Here is a 22,659-nt window from a genome sequence, read left to right on the forward strand (position 1 = left end):
GTTGTTGCTTTTGGGAGTCGATCGTCATCCCAGAGGGGAAGTCAGAAGACCACTTGTACTATTTCAACTAAGCAATTGACTGTCCACAGTCCTTTGTGAGGAAGATTAAATATGACAGCAGTCACCCTGTTGCAAGCGGATAACTGAGGCCATAACAACTATGCTGGTGGTAGACGTGCGTCCAGTATCCGCCATTAGTGCAAAGGGATTTAGACAGCTGATGACATGCTGTGTCCCCGATACAAAATCCCGTCTAGATTCCACTTCACTAGGCAAGCGATTCCCGGACTGTACAGGGACATTAAGAAAAGTGTACTCCGTGTCCTGAAAAATAAGGTTGTACCTAATGTCCACTTAACCACGGACATGTGGACAAGTGGAGCAGGGCAGACTAAGGACTGCATGACTGTGACAGCCCACTGGGTAGATTTATTGCATACTGCAGCAACAACAGCGGCGGCACCAGCATCTCACAAACACCAACTCGTTCCTAGGCAGGCTACGCTGTGTATCACCGGTTTCCATAAGAGGCACACAGCCGACAACCTCTTACGGAAACTGAGGGACATCATCGCACAATGGCTTACCCAACTTAGACTCTCCTGGGGATTTGTGATCTTGGACAATGCAGCCAATATTGTGCGTGCATTACATCTGGGCAAATTACAGCACGTCCCATGTTTTGCACATACAATTAATTTGGTGGTGCAGAATTTTTTTTAAAACGACAGGGGCGTGTAGGAGATGCTGTCGGTGGCCCGAAAAATTGCGCGCCACTTTCGACATTCAGCCACCTCGTGCTGAAGACTGGAGCACCAGCAAACACTCCTGAACATGCCCTGTCATCACCTGAAGCAAGAGGGGGAATTCAACACTCTATATGCTTCAGAGGATGGAGGAGCAGCAAAAGGCCATTCAAACCAACACATCCACCTATGATACAGGCAAAGGAGGGGGAATACACCTGACTCAAGTGCAATGGAGAATGATTTCTGTGTTTTGTAAGTTTCTCAAACCCTTCACACTTGCCACACGTGAAGTCAGTTCAGACTCTGCCAGCTTGAGTCAGGTCATTCCCCTCATCAGGCTTTTGCAGAAGCAGCTGGAGAAATTGAAGGAGGAGCTAAGATGGAGCGATTCCATTAAGTATGTGGGACTTATGGATGGAGGGTTTATATCTAAAGAAGCCTTAATGTGTGGCGCACTCTTTTTTGTTTCATGAATAAATGAAAACCTAACTTTTATTATTTGTATTTAAGATAGATTTTTCAGTAGGCATGACATAAGGCAATTGATTGTCAGCCGGGAAAGACAAAGAATTAATGAAAGATATAAAATAATTTATATACCAGCACTACCTATGTATGGGTATATGGGTAGAGCAATAATTGATATAAGCAAGTGAAATATAAAAGGGATTTAAACACAGGTTTTATTTATCAAATTTATGAGATCCTTTCACAACGAGATTGTGATCTCAGAAAAATAGTATTTTAAAGCTGCTCCCTGCAGAGCGTTACTACTGTATACAACCTAAGTGCTCCCTACAGAGCGTTACTACTGCATACAACCTAAGTGCTCCCTGCAGAGCGTTACTACTGCATACAACCTAAGTGCTCCCTGCAGAGCGTTACTACTGCATACAACCTAAGTGCTCCCTGCAGAGTGTTACTACTGCATACAACCTAAGTGCTCTCTGCAGAGCGTTACTACTGCATACAACCTAAGTGCTCCAGTTGTGAAAGGAACTCATAAATTTGATAAATAAAACCTGTGTTTAAATCCCTTTTATATTTCATTTGCTTATATCAGTTATTGCTCTACCCATATACCCATACATAGGTAGTGCTGGTATATAAATTATTTTATATCTTTCATAAATTTATTGTCTTTCCAGGCTGACAATCAATTGCCTTATGTCATGTCTATTGAAAAATCTTTCATAAATAAAAAATAAAGTTGTTTTAATTTATTCATGAAACATAAAGAAAAAAGAGTGTGCCACACATTAAGGCTTCTTTAGATATAAGCCCACTAGCGTTTTTTTCTAAACCCCCTAACCAGTCATTGCAATTTGCTTAATGGCGCACCTCCAGCTAATCTTTGGTATTAACACTTTCGGATTATTCCCTCTATCGGTTGGTTCCTACATAGAAGGATCATAAAACAATTATCATTTGGGCCTGTGCATAGTCCCTCAGACTTAACGTCTTCCCTGGAAATACTTGTGGATGGAGACCTTCATTCGCTTTGCCAGGATTCAAGAGTGGTCAATCTGTTGAAATCAGAGCACTACATTTTGGCCACCATGCTCAATCCTCGGTTTAAAGCCTACGTTGTAGCTCTCTTTCCGGACACAAGTCTGCAGAGGTGGAAAGACCTGCTGGTGAGAAAATTGTCAGCTCAAGTGGAACGTGACCCGTCAACAGCTCCTCCTTCATTTTCTCCAGCAACTGGGGCTGCGAGGAAAAGGATAACATTTCCGAGCCCACTCGCTGGACACAAAAGTAACACTACAAGTGACACATTAACAGGAAATTGTTTCTGTCACCATAGCGACAATTATCTGGAAATAAGATAATACACAGACACATAAAAAGACTCAATGGAAATCTTTTGTTTTTAAACAACTTTATTCCATATCTTTAATACACAGATTTTTCTCTATATTTTACACTTAAAAAATACTTTACTCTGCACAACATGGATAAAATATCCTTTAAATCACAGAAACAATTCAAGTTACATTATAGTATTGCAGGTAAGTAAAACAGATACATATCAGGAGAGCCAAAACCCTATGGGGGTCATTCAGACCCAGCAGCAATAGCGGCCCGCAGCAGTTTGATGGTGGTGACAAAATGCACGTGCGCAGTGGACGCACAGACACACTCATTGTGGCCGCATCCCTTAGGGGTGAACGTGGGCGGGCCGGGACCATTTTCTGGGGGGCAGCGTGATGTCACATCTGCGTTCATCTCTGATTAACCCCCTATAAGCTCCCAGAGTGCACCTCATATCTCATCTTTTCCAAGTTACTACAAATGATATGAGATCGGTAGCAGCACTACTTTCAGGATTATTACACAGAACACACATAAAGGCTGACACAGCAAATAACAGTAACACATACAAGGGATTAATTAGAAATAAGGAAGCATAATCATCATTAAGTCTAATTATCAACTGATTCTGTGCGGGACCCATACACCTCTTTACTGCCACCAGCAGCCCCAGGTACTGCACTGCGGCCATCCGCCCTGTCGCCCACCCCACTACTACCACCACTGTCACCCACCCCACTACTGCCACATCTCCCACCACTACTGCTACCCGCCCTGCCTCCCCCAACTACCGCCACCCACCCTATATCCCCCCACTACTGTCACTGCCCTGTCTCCCCTCTGACACCTTAGCGCTGCTTGGGGACAATATTACCCACAGACAGTGCCTCCGGCAGCCCCCGCTACAGCACTAGTGCCACCACCCTGTCTCCACCTCTGACATCTAAGAACTTCTTGGGGATTCTTGGTACTGCTGGTAACAGTTCTTCATCTGCAGATGGCAGCAAGCAGGGCAGGAATGAGGCAGAAGCTGCTTCTGGTACCTTGGACCCTGGTCATGTAGGGTTGGGATAGACCATTATGTAATAGAGTCACCATCTTACAGGCAGCCGGTGAAGGGAGCAGAGAATGGGTGTTATGTGGCAGGAACGGGCTGGTTAGGTAACAGCCTGGCTGCTGCATTCTGTACAAGCTACAAGCGGTGCAATTCTTTTGCTGGGAGACCCAGGTAGAGGACATTGCAGTAGTCTATGTGTGATGATACAAGTGCATGTATGACTGTAGGTAGATCTTCTGAGGAAAATAAGTGCTGGAGTCTGGCTCTGTTCCTCAGATGAGGATCTGATTGTGGCAGATACTGATGTCTAAGTGTCACTCCACCATCCAGGACACCAAGATTCCGCACATAATCAGCATTTTGTAACTCTGAACCCCCAAGCGTAAGTCTGGTTGGTTTGCAAAGCTGAACTGTAGCCCTGCCCTTTGGTGGTGAGCTTAAAGACCTGCTTCACCAGGACTGAATCACAGCCAACTGGCATCACCCACACCTGGAGCTCAGCTAGACAACCATTTAGGATTGGTACTGGGTTCTCAGTACCTAGAGCAAAGACAGGTCATCTGTATAGCAGTGGTAGATGAGGGCATGACATCTGATTATTTCACCCAGTGGTAACATGTATATTGCAAAAAGCATAGGAGATAGGATAAGAACCTTGAAGAACAACGCATGGCAATGATAAGTATACTCCAGAAGATTAAAATGGTTCCTCACCTGAGTGATGTCTATTGTGTGTAACAAGAGATGATTTATTTCTCGGAGTATAGAAATGGCTTCTCACCTGTGTGACTTCTGTGATGTATAACAAGAACTGATTTCTGTGTAAAACATTTCCCGCACTCAGAGCAAGAAAATGGCTTCTCACCTGTGTGAGTTCTCTGATGTCTAACAAGATGTGATTTGTGTGCAAAACCTTTCCCACACTCAGAACATGGAAATGCCTTTTCACCTGTGTGACTTTGCTGATGGGTAACAAGTCGTGATTTGTGCGTAAAACATTTCCCGCACTCAGAGCAAGAAAATGGCTTCTCACCTGTGTGACTTCTGTGATGTATAACAAGATCTGATTTACATGCAAAACATTTCCCACACTCAGAGCAAGAAAATGGCTTTTCACCTGTGTGACTTCTGTGATGTGTAACAAGATCTGATTTACATGCAAAACATTTCCCACACTCAGAACATGGAAATGGCTTCTCACCTGTGTGCTCTCTCTGATGTCTAACAAGATTGGATTTCCAGGTAAAACTTTTCCCGCACTCAGAGCAAGAAATTGGCCTCTCACCTGTGTGCTTTCTCTGATGTCTAATAAGATATGATTTAAGTGCAAAACATTTCCCACACTCAGAACATGGAAATGGCTTCTCACCTGTGTGACTTCTCTGATGTATAACAAGATGTGATTTCTTTGTAAAACATTTCGCACACTCAGAACATGGAAATGGCTTCTCACCTGTGTGACTTCTGTGATGTATAACAAGTTGTGATTTCTTTGTAAAACATTTCCCACACTCTGAACATATCAGTGGCCTTCCACCTGACTTACCTGTGTGTGGGTTAATAGTATTTGTGTTCTTTGTAAAACATTTGGCATCTATAGAACAGGGAAACACTGTATCTACTGTCAGAGCTGTAACAGATGCACCAATATCAGAGTGATCAGGAGAACATTTCCCAGGATCAGGGGGATCAGCTGATAGAGCTGGATGTATAATTGGGGTAATGGGATTATCTCCTGGAGAATCCTGTCTACTGTCATTATCTTTTCTGTCACAATCCGGGGATAACATTAGATGTCCTTCTGAGATATTCCTGCTTGTGTGTCCATCTGCTGGAAATAAAATACATTATGGAAATGTGACATTTTCTGTAACAATATTAATCTTGTAAACGATAGGAGAAGATGACTCTCTGGGACACTTAATAGTAAATGTGTGTATTAAAACATAACTTTTAATGAAGGCTTTATAATATTGTGTCTCATACTATCATTGTGTCCACCCTCCTGAGAACACTCACAATAACAAATGTAATATTATAATAAGACTTAGATATATCTCTCTCTTGTACTGGTAACTAACCATGAAGTATAAATGGAGATGTAGTCACTCGCCAAGTCCTATGTCAGCACCAATGTAGGTACAAGAATCCTCCTCTGGGTAGAACGACACGCGCTGGCACTGTAGGCGTTCATTCCTCAGCAGACACGATCTCCTTCCAGGAGAATGGGGCCTCCACCCAGAGGTATTCACAGAGGTAACACGCAGATGGGGTGTACCTCAGATAGACATGATGGCCTCTCGCCTCAACAAGATGCTTCGGAGGTACTGTTCCAGGTCACGAGACCCACAGGTAGTGGCGGTGGAAGCCCTGGTGACTCCGTGGGTGTTCCAGTCAGTATATGTGTTCCCTCCACTTCCACTCATCCCAAGGATTCTAAAACTAATAAAAAGATAAACAGTTCCGGTGATCCTCATTGCTCTTGACTGGCCAAGGAAAGCTTAGCACGCGGATCTTCCGAGGCCTTTTCCTCTTCGCGAGGTCCTTCTACTGCAGGGGCCATTCGCCTATCACGACTTACCGCGGCTCCGTTTGATGGCATGGAAGTTGAATGCCAGATCTTAGCACGGAAGGGCATTCTGAATAAAGTTTTTCCTACTCTGATCCAAGCTAGGAAGGGGGTAACGTCTAAGCTTTACCATCGGATTTGGAAAAAGTATGTGTTTTGGTGTGAATCTAAGAAGTTTCCTACGGTGGAGTTTCAACTGGGACATTTTCTCCTCTTTCTGCAAGCGGGTGTGGATGTTGGCCTACGCTTGAGCTCAATCAAGTTCCAGATTTCGGCCTTGTCTATTTTCTTCCAGAAACAATTGGCTGCTATCCCTGAGGTTCAGACTTTCTTGAAAGGGATTCTGCACATCCAACCACCCTTTGTGCCTCTTAAGGCACCTTGGGATCTTAATGTGGTGCTGCAGTTCCTGCAATCGGATTGGTTCGAACCTTTACAGGAGGTGGACGTAAAGTTTCTTACTTGGAAGGCGGTCACGTTGTTGGCCTTGGCTTCTGCCCGACGTCTTTCAGAATTGGGGGCATTTTCGCACAAGAGCCCCTACTTGATTTTCCATGAGGATAGAGCGGAGCTCAGAATGCGTCAGCAATTTCTCCCTAAGGTTGTGTCGGCTTTTCATATCAACCAACCTATTGTGGGGCCAGTGGCTACTGACACCTCAATTACCTCAAAGTCCGTGGATGTCCTGCGGGCTTTGAAAATCTATGTGAAGAGAACTACTCATCACAGAAAGTCAGACGCACTATTTGTACTTTATGATCCCAACAAGATTTGGTGTCCTGCTTCTAAGCAGACAATTTCACGCTGATCAGGCTTACTATCCAGCATGCTTATTCCACGGCAGGATTGCCAATTCCAAAATCTGTTCAGGCCCACTCTACCCGTAAAGTGGGTTCTTCCTGGGCAGCTGCCCGGGGTGTCCCGGCTACTCAGCTTTGCCGAGCAGCTACTTGGTCAGGGTCGAACACGTTTGCTAAGTTTTACAAGTTCTATACTTTGGCCTCTGAGGACCTCAAGTTTGGTCAATTAGTTCTGCAGGAACCTCAGCACTCTCCCTCATGTACTGGGAGCTTTGGTACATCCCCATGGTACTAAATGGATCCCAGCATCCTCTAGGACGTAAGAGAAAATAGGATTTTAATTACCTACCGATAAATCCTATTCGCGTAGTCCGTAGAGGATGCTGGGTGCCTGCCATGTGCTTTGTATTACTGCAGTGTTACTTGGTTCAGTATTGTTGGTTCAGCAGTTAGTAAGTTTGGCTTTTTGTTATTCGTGAGCTGGTGTGTATCTCACCACTATCTGTGTAATTCCTTCTCTCGAAGTATGTCCATCTCCTCGGGCACAGTTTCTAGACTGAGTCTGGTAGGAGGGGCATAGAGGTAGGGGCCAGCCTACACTGTTAAACTCTTAAAGTGCCAGTGGGTCCCAAAGGACCCGCCTAGACCCCATGGTACTAAATGGACCCCAGCATCCCCAACAGACTATGAGAAAAGGACATCCCCATCATCAGTGTCTTACCTCTATTCTCTCAATAGTAATAAGGATGATGTGTGTACAGTAAGTATGATACAGAGAATTACATATCAGAATCTATACAGCTGCCGCCATACTTCTGCTTCTCATACATGTGCTACTGGCAGCAGTGAACATCTGAGTGGGAGTGCAGGGAAGACAGCAGAGTCTGATAAGAAAGGAGGACCTCCTTGTTGGTTTATGTATGCCACAGTTGGTGCGTTTTCTGACCATACCTGTATGGCCTGATACTGAAGGATATAAAAGAGGTCAGCAGAAGGGCATTGTAAATCGCCCTGAGTTCCATAACATTTATCGGAAGGGAAACCTCTTGATCAGACCGCCTTCATTGGAACCGAGCCCCTAGGGTCACTGCACCCCAACCATAGAGGCTTGCATCCGTTGTCAACAGAATCCAATCCTGGATTCTGAAGTGTCGACCCTCCAGGAGGGAGATCAGCAACCACCATAAGAGGGAAATCCTGGCGTTTGGTGAAAGGCATATCATCTGGCGCATGTGCAGATGTGACCCAGACCATTTGTCCAGCAGATCCAGCTGGAATGGTCATGCATGGAATCTTCCTTACCGAAATACGTTGTAGGAGGCCATTATCTTTCCCAGTAAGCTTATGCAAAGATGTACCGAGATTTCGTTCAGCTTCAAAATGGAACATACCATCGTCTGAATTATCTTTGCCTTGTCCATAGGAAGGAACACTTTCTGAGACCCCGTGTCCAGTATCATTACCAAGAACTGAAGCCTCTGCGTATTTCTGCAGATTGAGAATCCACCCGTGATCCGTGAGTAGTCTGAATATAGCCATTATGAGATTGTCCAAGTATGGAACGATGTTCACTTCCTGCTTGTGGAGTTGTAGCAACATCTCTGCCATCACCACTGATAACACCCTCAGTGCAGTTGATAGACCGAAAGGCAAGGCCTGGACCTGGTAGTGACTGTGCTGCAGTGCAAACATGAGGTAAGCATGAAGAGGCAGCCATATTGGGATGTAAAGATACGCATCCTTAATATCCAGCGAAACCAGGAATTCCCCTTCTTCCATGTCACACTTGGTTTGAGTTGGGATCTGATGACTGATAATTGACTGAGGGAGCAGCTATCGGCAAAGGAAGGAAACGAGGTGGCTGAATGTAGTTCTTACTCATGGATTGAAGACTTAGGCCCGAAGATGTAGAGGGGTAGGCAATGAGGACAATGACCGAGAACGATACACTGAAGAAAGAGGAATTCAGTTTTAATGAGACCTCAATTATACACAACGACTAGGAGAGAAGTCTGAGTGAATTCTGAAAGACGAAAGGTTCATGACTTGTAAACGATGCTGAAGAATACTGAATGAAGAAGTGACTTGCGATTTGTAAACGATGCTGAAGAATACTGAATGAAGAGATGACTTGTGATTTTTAAACAATGCTGAAGAGAGGATCGCTGTGAGCACCATCAGCAAACGGAGACTCTCTACCAGATAGAGGGCCCAGCATGTGCAGATGTGACCCAGACCATTTGTCCAGCAGATCCAGCTGGAATGGTCATGCATGGAATCTTCCTTACCGAAATACGTCGTAGGAGGCCATTATCTTTCCCAGTAAGCTTATGCAAAGATGTACCGAGATTTCGTTCAGCTTCAAAATGGAACATACCATCGTCTGAATTATCTTTGCCTTGTCCATAGGAAGGAACACTTTCTGAGACCCCGTGTCCAGTATCATTACCAAGAACTGAAGCCTCTGCGTATTTCTGCAGATTGAGAATCCACCCGTGATCCGTGAGTAGTCTGAATATAGCCATTATGAGATTGTCCAAGTATGGAATGATGTTCACTTCCTGCTTGTGGAGTTGTAGCAACATCTCTGCCATCACCACTGATAACACCCTCAGTGCAGTTGATAGACCGAAAGGCAAGGCCTGGACCTGGTAGTGACTGTGCTGCAGTGCAAACATGAGGTAAGCATGAAGAGGCAGCCATATTGGGATGTGAAGATACGCATCCTTAATATCCAGCGAAACCAGGAATTCCCCTTCTTCCATGTCACACTTGGTTTGAGTTGGGATCTGATGACTGATAATTGACTGAGGGAGCAGCTATCGGCAAAGGAAGGAAACGAGGTGGCTGAATGTAGTTCTTACTCATGGATTGAAGACTTAGGCCCGAAGATGTAGAGGGGTAGGCAATGAGGACAATGACCGAGAACGATACACTGAAGAAAGAGGAATTCAGTTTTAATGAGACCTCAATTATACACAACGACTAGGAGAGAAGTCTGAGTGAATTCTGAAAGATGAAAGGTTCATGACTTGTAAACGATGCTGAAGAATACTGAATGAAGAAGTGACTTGCGAAATGTAAACGATGCTGAAGAACATGGAATGAAGAGATGACTTGTGATTTTTAAACAATGCTGAAGAGAGGATCGCTGTGAGCACCATCAGCAAACGGAGACTCTCTACCAGATAGAGGGCCCAGTGGTTAAACCACAAGAGCAGATGGACTGCAATAACAGAACTGACCACCAGGCGGACACAACAGAACCAGGATACCAGGGGTTAACCTGGGAGCGCAGGGCACCTTACAGCAGCAAGTAACTTGAAGTACTGGTAACATAGCTAAGCATCAACCCCTTTTTATAAGGGAAGCCTGTACCGGATTGGCTGGACACGAACTGGGATACCTATTGACTTGGATTGGTCTCCAACATGGTGGCTCCCTGCACAGAGGACACATGTGGTACCAGCACACAGGCACTACATCTGGCCTCAGCCTCCCAGACGCCGTACTCCAGTAACAGGACACTTGGAAACAGACACATCCGGCTGCTATGCTCCGCTCCCCAGGACCCGGACCTCAGCCTCCAGACACCCAGCAGCCGCACTGGAAGACCTTGCTGCTGTAGCTCCTATCCATCGCAGCGACACCAGCCAGCTAAAAGGAAGGCTGCAGGGACCAGAACTCCGGATGATGACCGTGCCCCCCTTTTTTTTAGGGTGGTCTCCGAACACCCACGCTGCTTAGTGGGATTCTTGAATGAAAGGCACAACCTAGTCTTGGAGCATGAACATCCTCTGCAGCCACCCAAGATCTTTCCTCCGGACCATATCCTCTCCAATCTATGAGATACTGGAGACGACCATACCTCTTGCGGAAGTCAAGAAACTTATGAACCTCGAATTCTTCATTTTGAGCAGCTTGAACCTTGGGAGATTAAAGGAAAGATGCCCAAAAATGATTTAGTACAAGAGGCTTTAGCAGAGAAATGTGAAAGGCATTGGGAATCTTCAAATAGGGAGGCAGTTTCACCTTGTAAGAAACAGGATTCAACACTCTTAATAGGATACGGACCGATGAATCTTGGAGCAAACTTTTTGGTAGGAACTTTGAGTCTGAGGTCTCTGGTGGATATCCAAACACGATCTCCCACTTTGAGACTAGGAACAGCCCTATGTTTTCGATCAGCGTAGGTCTTTTATTTCTGGGAAGTCTTAAGTAGCGCCTTATGAATCTGACTCCAAATCTTAGTGATATGACGAAGAGTGGATTCAGCAGGAGGAACCTCAAGAGGTGGGAGAGATTAGAAGGAAGGAACTCGTGGATGAAAAATATAGTTATTGAAGAAAGGAGTGGAATTGGTAGAAGAATAATATAGGTTATTGTATGCAAACTCAGCAAATGGGAGGTAATCCATACAGTCTTCCTGAGCAGGGGACATGAACATCCTTAAGAAAGTTTCCAGATCTTGGTCGACTCTTTCAGTCTGTCCGTCAGTCTGGGGATGGTAGGCTGAAGAGAAGTTCAACTTGATTCCTAGGACAGAGCTGAGAGCTTTCCAGAACTTGGCGAGGAATTGAGGACCCCAATCAGAAACTATTTCCTGTGGAAGGCCATGCAAATGAAAAATCTATGAGAAAAACAATATGGATAGCTGAGGAGCAGAGGGAAGACCGGTGAGGGGTATGAAGTGAGCCATCTTCGAAAATCATTCCACAATGACACAAATGGTGTTGTGCCTTCTGGAGACTGGCAAATCGTTTATGAAATCCATAAAGATGCGAGTCCAAGGCTTTTGAGGTGTTGAAAGTGGATGAAGAAGACCAGAGGGAGATGTTCGTGGACTTTTTGTTGAACACACTTGGAACAGGCTGCTACAAATTCAAAGACATCCGTTTTAAGATGAAGCTACCAGTAGAATCGCTGAACTTGAGAGTCTTGACCCATGAAAGATGAAGAATGAGCCCAAGTAAGCAATTTCCTGTAAAATTTTGGTGCTACAAAAGTTCTCCCCAGAGGAGGTAGAGGAACAGTATGAGTTGAAGCAAATGAAGCCAGAATCAGAATAAATTGTTTCTCAGAGGAGTTGAGTGAATCATCCGTTTGAAAAGAACGAGAAAGTGCATCTGCTCTTCAATTTAAGGTTCCTGGGTGGTTAATAGTTTAAAGGAGAACAGAGAGAAGAAGAGAGCCCACCTGGCTTGCCATGGGTTTAAACAACGAGTTTAAACAATGGGTTTAAGCCATCATGGAAGGACTTGGAGAAGACGGAATGGGAGAAGATTCTGAATGATCAGGACTGGGGCTCAATGTTAGCTAATTAGGAAGAAGAAAAGGTTTCAAGTCAGTTTGAGAGGTTTCCTGTTGAGGACGAGGTTTAGCTTTCTTATGAGATGATTTTCCAGCTCTGCCTATTCTTCAGCATAACATTACGGAGATTAGAGAACAAGGTCAGGAGGCCAGTAGCAACATATGAAGTATTGAACTGTGGAAATAGGGAGGTATCAGTGAGCATAGACCCCCAGTGGTCATCGGTTACAGAAACATTGTGAGGTCAGTTGTTTATGGGTAATAGCATGAAGATGCCATCCTTGGGCGGTAAAGTAATTTATAGGAGCCAGCAACTGGAGCCTGCTACTGTCCTGGACACAAGGACTGTTACGCCGTAACTATACTGATGCCCCGAAAGCTCTAACTGGATCTTACGGGGATTGAGGGGAGCAGGAGGGAAAAACCCCCCAGCAGCAGTCAAACAGTATGGAGGATGTAGTCAGCACAGTCTGCCACCAGAGGGAGTCGACAGAGCAGGAGTGAAGGCCAGGCAATAATAAAAATTAAAGCAGTTCAGGCGACCACTTACTGCCCAGGTAGGGCCGCAGCGGCAGAAGTCCCTGCCGTAAATCACTGAGGCTGTAGTGAAGGGCACTGATCATCGGCTAGCAGTGTCTGCAGCTCCCAGGGAAGCGGCTGGTTTCAGGAGGGCATGTGGCTATATTGCCAGTTTTCAAGATGGCACTTCTGGCAAGGAAGCCCAGATCAGAAGAAACTGGCCGGCTATGGTGGGTGAACAAAGGTCAGTAATAAGGCAGGAGAGGAGAGGTACCAGGATGCAGTGGCACAGGTTAACGTATCTGGCTGCGTAGGAACCCCACGTGTATGTCCTCTATAATTCACAGCTCCACCAGATTCCCCCGTAGCACCATGGGTTAGGAGGAGAGGGGAGATGCCAGGACACTGCTGGAGTGATGACAGGCAAGCGCTCCATGTATTTCCTGCTGCCACGACTCATGGCTTCAAAGGCCGGACAGTAGGAGAAGGCAGGCTGCGGGCAGGTGAGCTGACTAACCTGATGTATCCCTGCTGAGGCCACCAATCCCTGTAGTATGCACTGCATCAAATGCCGGGAGAGCAGCTCCGCTCTGTGTCTCCAGCCGCGGTCATCGCTTATCCCCAGTCAGCCTCTCCACACGACTCCAACAGCATGGCTAGGCACAAGAGTGGACAGGGGGCACAGCCCTTGGTGAGTAGCAGCGCTACCTCGCTGAAGTCTGGTCCGTGGTGGGATCACTGCACAACTTCAGTCCGCGGCTTCGGATCTGGGAGTACGCCACAACCTGCAAAAGCCAAATGAATGGCTCCCTGGCTCCGCAACCTACAAAACATACAGAGGGGCAAGAAAGGGCCTGAAAGAGCCCGTAGGACAGCTGTAAAAGGCAGAAAGGATCTATATAAGCAGGAGCTCTTTTATCCTGCTTCCTGCTGCCTTTCCAGTCAGGCCACACCCCCCGTGACATCATTTATTGATGTTGAAAATAAAAGTAATGTAGATTTTTGCACCAATCTAAGACTTGCGAATCTACTTTGGGAGCCACCTCCCTTTTTTTTTTTAAACAGTCCCCAGCTGGACAAGGATAACTGGAATTCCATTTCTTGGAATTCTAACTTTCTACTGGGCATAAACAAAAAATTTCCATCAGTTGTTTTGGGATGTTTAAACACAGTTGACTTTGTTTTTAACACAGGCTTTGCTGCCTCTTCTAAGGAAAGAATGACTTAGCACTAATTAGCTCAGGTATGTCCACTGAGCTGAGATCATCGGCAGTGCAATGAGTCCTCACCCTCTTCAACGAATCCTCATCTAAATCATGTGTAGACTGTGAAGATGTTGTATCATGTCTATGTGATTTACTTACCACCAACCTTTCAGGCTGCTTTTTTGAGAGGCTGACAATTCCATAGGTGTATAAACATCAGAATGAATGTTGCATGTAAGGGTTAATAGGGAAACCTATCACTGGTATAGGAGCTGGTATAAACTGCTCAGCTACATTGGATAATGTCTGTGCAAAGTAGCCCAAGAAGGTTCACCAGAACCTGTGCCTGCCTCATTGTACATGTGGGTAAGCGTTGTCTCCCAGCGGGGAGTTGTTGGAGCGACTCTAAGGTGCGTATAAGATGCTTTTTAGAAAGATCACTCCAAAAAAATAGTAATTTTTTTAATACCTACTGGTAAATCCTTTTCTCCTAGTCCGTAGAGGATGCTAGGGTCACTTCAGAACCAAGGGGTTATAACAAAGCTCCAGAACGGGCGGGAAAGTGCGGATGACCCTGCAACACTGATTGACCAAACTTGAGGTCATCATCGGCCAAGGTATCAAACCTGTAAAACTTGGCATCCGTGTTTGCCCCCCAACCAAGTAGCCGCTCTGCAAAGTTGCAACGCTGAGACACCCCGGGCAGCTGCCCAGGAAGTGCCCACCTTTCTAGTAGAATGGGCATTCACCGAACTCGGTAACGGCAATCCTGTCGTGGAATGAATCGTACCTCTGATCCAGCGCGCAATGGTCTGCTTAGAAGCAGGATACCCAATCTTGTTGGGAGCATACAGGACAAACAGAGCCTCTGTTTTCCAAATTTGAGCAGTCCTTGCGACATAAATTTTCAAAGCCCTGACCACATCTAGGGACTTTGATGCAGAGAAGGTGTCAGTAGCCACTAGCACCACAATAGGCTGGTTTATATGGAAAGAGGAAACCACCTTCGGAAGAAATTGCTGCTGAGTTCTTAACTCCGCCCCATCTTCATGGAAGATCAAGTAAGGGCTCTTGTGAGACAAGGCCGCTAACTCAGGCACCCACCTTGCGGATGCTACGGCCAACAGTATGACCACTTTCCAAGTGAGAAATTTTATCTATCTCCTGTAGAGGTTCAAACCAATGTGATTGAAGGAACTGTAACACCATGTTAAGATCCCACGGTGCAAATGGAAGCTGGATGGGCAAAACCCCTTTCACGAACATCTGAACTTCTGGAAGGGAGGCCAACTGTTTCTGAAAGAAAATTGATAAGGCCGAAATGTGGACCTTAATGGAGCCCAATTTCAGACACGCATCCACACCCGCCTGTAGAAAATGGAGAAAAACGTCCCAAGTGAAACTCTTCCGTTGGAGCCTTCTTGGATTCACACCAAGATACATATTTTCTCCAAATATGGTGGTAATGTTTAGATGTTACTCCTTTCCTGGCCCAAATTAAAGTGGGAATGACTTCTTCTGGAATACCCTTTCGGGCTAGGATCTGGCGTTCAACAGCCATGCCGTCAAACGTTGCCGCGATAAGTCTTGATACATGCACGACCCCTGCTGCAGCAGGTCCTCGCGAAGAGGAAGAGGTTGAGGATCTTCTATGAGTAAATCTTGAAGATCTGGATACCAAGCCCTCCTTGGCAAGTCTGGGACAATGAGGATCACTGGAATCAGTGGAAGTGGAGGGAAGACATACACCGACTGAAACACCCACTGTGTCACCAGTGCATCCACTGCTATTGCTTGAGGGTCTCTCGACCTGGAATAATATCTCTGAAGCCTCTTGATGAGACGAGATGCCATCATGTTTACTTGAGGGACTCACCAAAGATCTGCCACCTCTGCGAAGACGTGTGGGTGGAGGCCCCATTCTCCTGGATGGAGATCATGTCTGCTGAGGTAGTCTGCTTCCCAGTTGTCCACTCCCGGAATGAAAATTGCAGAGAGCGCTTGCATGTTTTTCCGCCCAGAGGAGGATTATTGTCGCCTCTGCCATCGCCGCTATGCTTTTTATTCTGCCCTGACTGTTTATGTACGCCACTGCTGTTACATTGTCGGACTGGATCTGTACGGGTAGATCTTGAAGAAGATGCTTTGCTTGTAGAAGGCCGTTGTAAATGGCTCTCAACTCCAGAACGTTTATGTGAAGATAAGTTTTCTGACTTGACCATCTTCCTTGGAAGCTTACTCCGTGTGACTGCCCCACAGCCTTGCAGACTTGCATCCGTGGTTACCAGGAACCAGTCCTGAATCTCGAACCTGCGACCCTGCAGTAGGTGAGCACTGTGTAGCCACCACAGGAGCGAAATTCTGGCTTTTGATGGCAGGATTATCCTCTGGTGCATGTGTAGATGGGATCCGGACCACTTGTCCAATATATCCCACTGGAATACCCCGGTATGGAATCGGCCAAACTGCAAGGTCTCGAAGGCCGCTACCATCTTTCCCAACAACCAAATGCATTGATGAATTGACACTCTTATCGGTTTCAGAATTTGACCATTTTCTGGATTTCCAGAGCCTTTTCCACTGGAAGAAATACCCTCTGTATTTCTGTGTCCAGAATAATTCCCAGAAAGGATAACTTTGTTGTAGGTTCCAATTGTGATTTTGGAATGTTTATGATCCAACCGTGTTGTTGAAGCACTGTCGGGGAGAGTGCAATGTTCTGCACCGACCATTCCCTGTACCTCGCTTTTATTAGGAGATCGTCCAGGTAAGGAATTATATGGACTCCTTTCTGATGAAGGAGGACCATCATCTCTGCCATCACCTTGGTGAAGACCCTCAGTGCCGTGGAGAGTCCAAACGGCAATGTCTGAAATTGGTAATGACAATCCTGTACCGCGAACTCAGATAAGCTTGATGCGGAGGATAAATGTGAACATGTAAGTAGGCATCTTTTATGTCCACTGATACCATAAAATCCCCTTCCTCCAGACTGGAGATCACTGCTGTCGGAGATTCTATCTTGAATTTGAACCGTTTCAGGTATAGATTCAGAGATTTTAGGTTCAGGATCGGTCTGACCGAGCCGTTCCGGCTTCGGAACTACAAAGAGGCTTGAATAAAAACCTTCTCCCTGTTGTGAGAGGGGAACCAGGACAATGACTTGATCCTGACACAATTTTTGTATTGTTACAGTTACCAGCTCCCTGTCGGGGAGAGAAACTGGTAAGGCCGATTTGAAAAAGTGGTGCAGGGGAACGTCTTGAAAGTCCAATTTGTACCCGTGGGACACAATTTGTAAGACTCACGGGTCTAGGCCAGAATGAACCCAGAACTGACTAAAAAGCTGCAGACGTGCCCCCATCCGGGCAGACTCCCGCAAGGGAGCCCCAGCATCATGTTGTAGACTTGGCAGAAGCAGGTGATTTCTGCTCCTGTGATCCTGGGGACGCTGAGGACCTTTTTCCTTGTCCCCTTCCTCTACATGCCAAGAAAGGGGAACCTTTAGCCTTTTTGTATCTATTGGGCCGAAAGGACTGCACCAGAAAGTGTTGAGGTTTCTTTGCCGACGTAGGAGCATAAGGCAAAAAAGTTGATTTACCTGCGGTAGCCGCAGAAACTAAAGCATCTAGCCCATCACCAAACAAGGCCTCCCCTTTATACGGGAGAGACTCCATATTTCTTTTGGAATCTGCGTCAGCATTCCACTGGCGAATCCACAATGCCCTCCGTGCCGATAATGCCATGGTAGATGCTCTTGATCCCAAGAGCCCAATATCTCTCATAGCTTCACACATGTATGCTGGGTCTTTTATATGACCCAACGTAAGGAGAACCTCGTCTCTATCTATTGTGTCAATTTCAGAAGACAAGTTATCTGACCACTTTTCAATAACACTACTCACCCACACACAGGCAATGGTAGGCCATGAGTAGTGTCCCATTGGCCACATAAATAGATTTCAATGTAGTCTGCAACTTGCGTTCTGCCGGCTCCTTGAGAGCAGCCGTCCCAGGTGCAGGGAAAATCACCTTTTTTGTTAACCGTGACAGGGCCCTGTCTAAAACGGGGGGTGACTCCCACTTTGTCCTGTCCTCTACCGGGAAAGGATAAGTAGCCTGAATTATTTTGGGGATCTGAAATTTCTTTTCAGGGTTTGCCCAGACACCCTCAAAGAGAGTGTTCAGTTCATGAGGAGGAAACGTTACATTAGTTTTCTTTTCTTTATAAAGGTAAACCTTCTGCTGAGGTAAAGAAGGGATCTGCGTAACCTCTAACACCTCCTTTATAGCCACAATCATGTACTGAATGTTTTTAGCTAATTTTGGATCTATTGCCCTGGAATCACCAGTGTCGACACAGGAATCAGCGTCCGTGTCTGTCTGTATAACCTGAGCAAAGGACCTCTTATGGGACCCAGAGGGATCCCCTGTGGATGAAAACAGAGTTTTGCAAATCACATCTTCCACAGACTTTCTCCAGGTTTCTGCATGAGACTCAGACTTATCCAATCTCTTACTGATATGATTCACACTATCACGTAATTCTTTCACCCATTCAGGCTCATGGTGTGCCGGGAGCGCCATCACATTACAACTCTGTGTCCCCATAATGGCTTCCTCAGGGGAAGAGCTCCCTGCCTCAGACATGCCACACACGTGCACACCACACCACAGACACTCCGGGGCTTATAGGGGACAGACCCACAGTAAAATCTGTCAGAAGGATACAGAAGGAATTGCCAGCTCACAACTCAGCGCCAATAATAAATTGTCTGTGAAACACAAAATGCCAACAGAGCTGCAGCGCTTTTATAATTACACAATGTACATAGCACCAAGTTTCACTGCGTCCCTCCTGTTTTGCACCCTGATACCTGTTTCAGCAGTGGAGGAGGACCAGCGGTCTTCTCTGCAGCCTGGAGGGAAAGAAAATGGCACTGAGCAGTGTGCTGTCTGTCTGAGGAAGAAGCCCGGCCCCCGTAATGGCGCGCTTTCACTCAGACTTAGAGAGACTCATGTTCATACTGGCGGGGGTAGGACTGTGCCGCAGCAACTAATGCCCCTAATCTGCCAGGGTTCATGCTGCCCAGGGCGCCCCCCCGCACCCTGCAGTGCCTGTGTGTGTGGGAGCATGGCGCGCAGCGTGTCCCCCCACCCCCCCCGCTGCGCGGTACCTTTCTAACCATCCCGATGTTGAAGAGTCTTTTCCTCTTACACTCTGTCTTCTGACTTCTGGCGCTGTAAGGGGGGTGACGGCAGGCTGTGGGAGTGAGCACATAGCCGCAGCTAGCGTTCAGTACCCCTCAGGAGCTAATGGTGTCCTGTCAGCTTAGAAGCAGAGCCATGAAACTCACTGAAGTTGGTTCCTACTTCCTCCTTTAGGTCCCACGAAGCAGGGAGGCTGTTGCCAGCAGTGCTCCCTGTAAATAAAAAACCTAACATAAATATTTTCAGAGAAACTTAGTAGAACTCCCCTGGACTGCGTCCAGTCTGCCTGGGCACAGATTCTAAACTGAGGTCTGGAGGAGGACATAGAGGGAGGAGCCAGTTCACACTCTGGAAAAGTCTTAAAGTGCCCACGTTTCCTGCGGATCTGTCTATACCCCATGGTTCTGAAGTGACCCCAGCATCCTCTAGGACGTAAGAGAAATAAGAAAACTTATGGCTGCTAAAAAACAGCAGCCCTCTGACCATGGTCTGGCTCCTGCCGCACCAAACAAAAAACTGACGTGCACATGCGTGTAGATGGTGACACTAAAGTTACTGGGTGATCATTGTGAATGTCTGAGGTATTGATACAATGCAAATTTGTTGAAATATTGTTTCTTTTTCAGATGGAACCATGGGTCATGCACGTGATGCGACTGGCAAAAGGGAGCCATTGGTTTTGGCCGAGCACGGCATTTGTTTGTTGGTGTTGGTGTTGTTTGTAGACAGTGAGTAGTATCCATCTACAGTGGAAGAAGCATGGACAGCAAGAATCTCAGCGGCGGAACAGTGGGTGAAAGTAGATCATGACAAATCGGGACCACAGGAATTTAGGGTGCCTAGCAACCACCAATCGTTCCAAACGCATCAGGAAATGCACCAACAGTACAATGCCGGACCCAGCCAAACAGTCCCAGATCTGGTGAATTGGAGGGCCACGCGAGATGTGGTGGCACGTCAGACTGGTGCTCTGAAAACCAATCCAAGCCTTTCGGCAACCATTCCACCGCTGAGAGTACACCTAAAGTCTAACACTAATGCGATAGCTGTTTTTATGGTAATTATTTTGGGCAATAGAGTAGGACCTGTAGTATAGTGGGATCCCTTGTCGGGGGCTGCAGGCTTAAATGCACTGAGCAATACATGAACTAAAACTCCACTGTTTATTATTGTTAGTTAATATAGTGAGTGCAAGACACATTTATGTATGTAGTAAGGCTACTGGGAGACCTTAGATTGAGCAATATTGGATCTGACCATTACATTCCCTAAAGTCATAACCTCAGAACTGCACAGAGCAGGAACTATTATTCACAAGTAATTAGGAATGTGTTCATCATGAACAAGTCCACAATTACCATCTGAAGGTTACACAATTATTTAAGGTCTACACAACTGATATTTGAGGATAAAGCCTTTAACACAAAACTCCCCTGAAGAAGTCACTATTGACGAAACGCGTTGGGAGACACGCAATTTGGATTTAGAGTGAATTGGAGTGGATAAGAACAAGCCCGCCCATGCAAGGGTGACAACACGTGCAAAACGCTTGTCTTCTGATTATACAGATATGTACTTGTGATAAGCTTTTAATCTGTTTTACTTGAAGTTCTAGATTCAAATTTCATTTTATTTCTGAATCTTATACGAATTGTATTTGGTGATCTCAGGTCTACTGTATAGCAGGAAATATTTCATACCTGCATCATCTAACAAAATGCATATAAATTAGACACTCCACAAAAAACATTACTAATTATATTATATACATACATATATACACATTTATATATAAATCACTAATAATAAACTTCTGCTTGATATTTTTAATAACATTATACTATTGTGTGTAATAACTCTCTACATGGGATATTTGTCATGGATAGCCTTGTGTTAGAAACACCCAACTGAGAACAGGGCTGATGGCGGAGGAGGGTGTAGGATAAGAGATTGCTGTAGTGACTGAGCAATGAGAATATGTGACTTCTGTAATAAGTGTTTATTACTCACCTGTGCTGATATCTGTAGGGATCTCCTCCTCCTTACACTGCTGATCCCCCCTCACATACGTCTCTTCTTCTCCCGCTATATCTTCTGCCTTCATATCAGTCACATACGTCTCTTCTTCTCCCTCTATATCTTCTGCCTTTATATCAGTCACATACGTTTCTTCTTCTCCCTCTGTATCTTCTGTCTTTATATCAGTCACATACGTCTCTTCTTCTCCCTCTGTATCTTCTGCCTTTATATCAGTCACATACGTCTCTTCTTCTCCCTCTATATCTTCTGCCTTTATATCAGTCACATACGTCTCTTCTTCTCCCTCTATATCTTCTGCCTTTATATCAGTCACATACGTCTCTTCTTCTCCCTCTGTATCTTCTGCCTTTATATCAGTCACATACGTCTCTTCTTCTCCCTCTGTATCTTCTGCCTTTATATCAGTCACATGCGTCTCTTCTTCTCCCTCTATATCTTCTCCCTTCATATCAGTCACATACGTCTCTTCTTCTCCCTCTATATGTTCTGACTTTATATCAGACAGACGTTCTTCCTAAATTACCCAAAAAATAATACAATGGCATTTGCATAGTGTTAGATTAAACTGAGGTAAAACAGTATAATATCAGTCTATAGGACACACAGCTCGTCTACAGATCATATAGTGACAGTCACTTTGGTATATTGGGGAGACCCTAAATCACACCTACCTGATCCTCCTGTGCGGTCCTGTGATTCTCCTCTGTACAATCCTGGGAATACAGAGGACGGGGACATCTCTCTGGGGTATCTCTGTTACTGGGCCCATCTGTAGGAGACACATAGTGACTGAGTACAGTGTATATATGTGATTATCAGATAATGTGTGTATATAGGGGGCCCCTATACCTGCTCTCCCCTGTACAATACATGACAGTCTCCTCTTACCCAGTGATGTGAGGAGCCGGTGATTCTCCATCATCACGTCCTTGTACAGACCCCTGTGTTCCTCTATATACTCCCCCTTCTGCATGGAGACATAGACAGTGACATCTTGACACCTTATAGGAACCTGACACAAACAGTGATATAGTCATCACCCAGACACATCCCCTGGTGTTACTGTATAATGTCCCATTCCCAGCAGTCACCTCTCCAGTCATCACCCAGACACGTCCCCTGGTGTTACTGTATAATGCCCCATTTCCAGCAGTCACCTCTCCAGTCATCACCCAGACACATCCCCCGGTGTTACTGTATAATGCCCCATTCCCAGCAGTCACCTCTCCAGTCATCACCCGGACACATCCCCTGGTGTTACTGTATAATGTCCCATTCCCAGCAGTCACCTCTCCAGTCATCACCCAGACACATCCCCCGGTGTTACTGTATAATGCCCCATTCCCAGCAGTCACCTCTCCAGTCATCACTCAGACACATCCCC

The 22,659-nt window shown here is 45.8% G+C and overlaps 1 protein-coding gene across 1 annotated transcript; it reads right to left on the reverse strand.

The window, feature by feature from the left end:
* Window positions 1–3,383: 3,383 nt before the first annotated feature.
* LOC134983259 (oocyte zinc finger protein XlCOF22-like) lies at window positions 3,384–22,240 on the reverse strand. Its single transcript, XM_063948983.1, has 4 exons — window positions 22,164–22,240; window positions 21,947–22,044; window positions 21,246–21,789; window positions 3,384–5,452 (listed from the first exon to the last, which is right to left on the reverse strand). The coding sequence occupies exons 1-4, from the start codon at window positions 22,195–22,197 to the stop codon at window positions 4,371–4,373; spliced, it is 1,758 nt and encodes a 585-aa protein (XP_063805053.1). The 5' UTR covers window positions 22,198–22,240; the 3' UTR covers window positions 3,384–4,370.
* Between the last annotated feature and the right edge of the window lie 419 nt (window positions 22,241–22,659).

This window comes from Pseudophryne corroboree (genome assembly GCF_028390025.1).
Source record: "Pseudophryne corroboree isolate aPseCor3 chromosome 3 unlocalized genomic scaffold, aPseCor3.hap2 SUPER_3_unloc_11, whole genome shotgun sequence".
NCBI classification, from domain to species: domain Eukaryota; kingdom Metazoa; phylum Chordata; class Amphibia; order Anura; family Myobatrachidae; genus Pseudophryne; species Pseudophryne corroboree.

What these genes read in the sequence shown, in the direction of transcription:
- LOC134983259 (XM_063948983.1), bottom strand. Translation starts at nt 22,197, where the DNA reads ATGATGGAGAATCACCGGCTCCTCACATCACTGG. An exon ending in CCGGCTCCTCACATCACTGG is followed by an intron (nt 22,045 to 22,163) that starts GTAAGAGGAGAC and finishes TGTCTCCTACAG; the next exon opens with ATGGGCCCAGTAACAGAGAT. An exon ending in CCCTACAGATATCAGCACAG is followed by an intron (nt 5,453 to 21,245) that starts GTGAGTAATAAA and finishes TTTTATTTCCAG; the next exon opens with CAGATGGACACACAAGCAGG.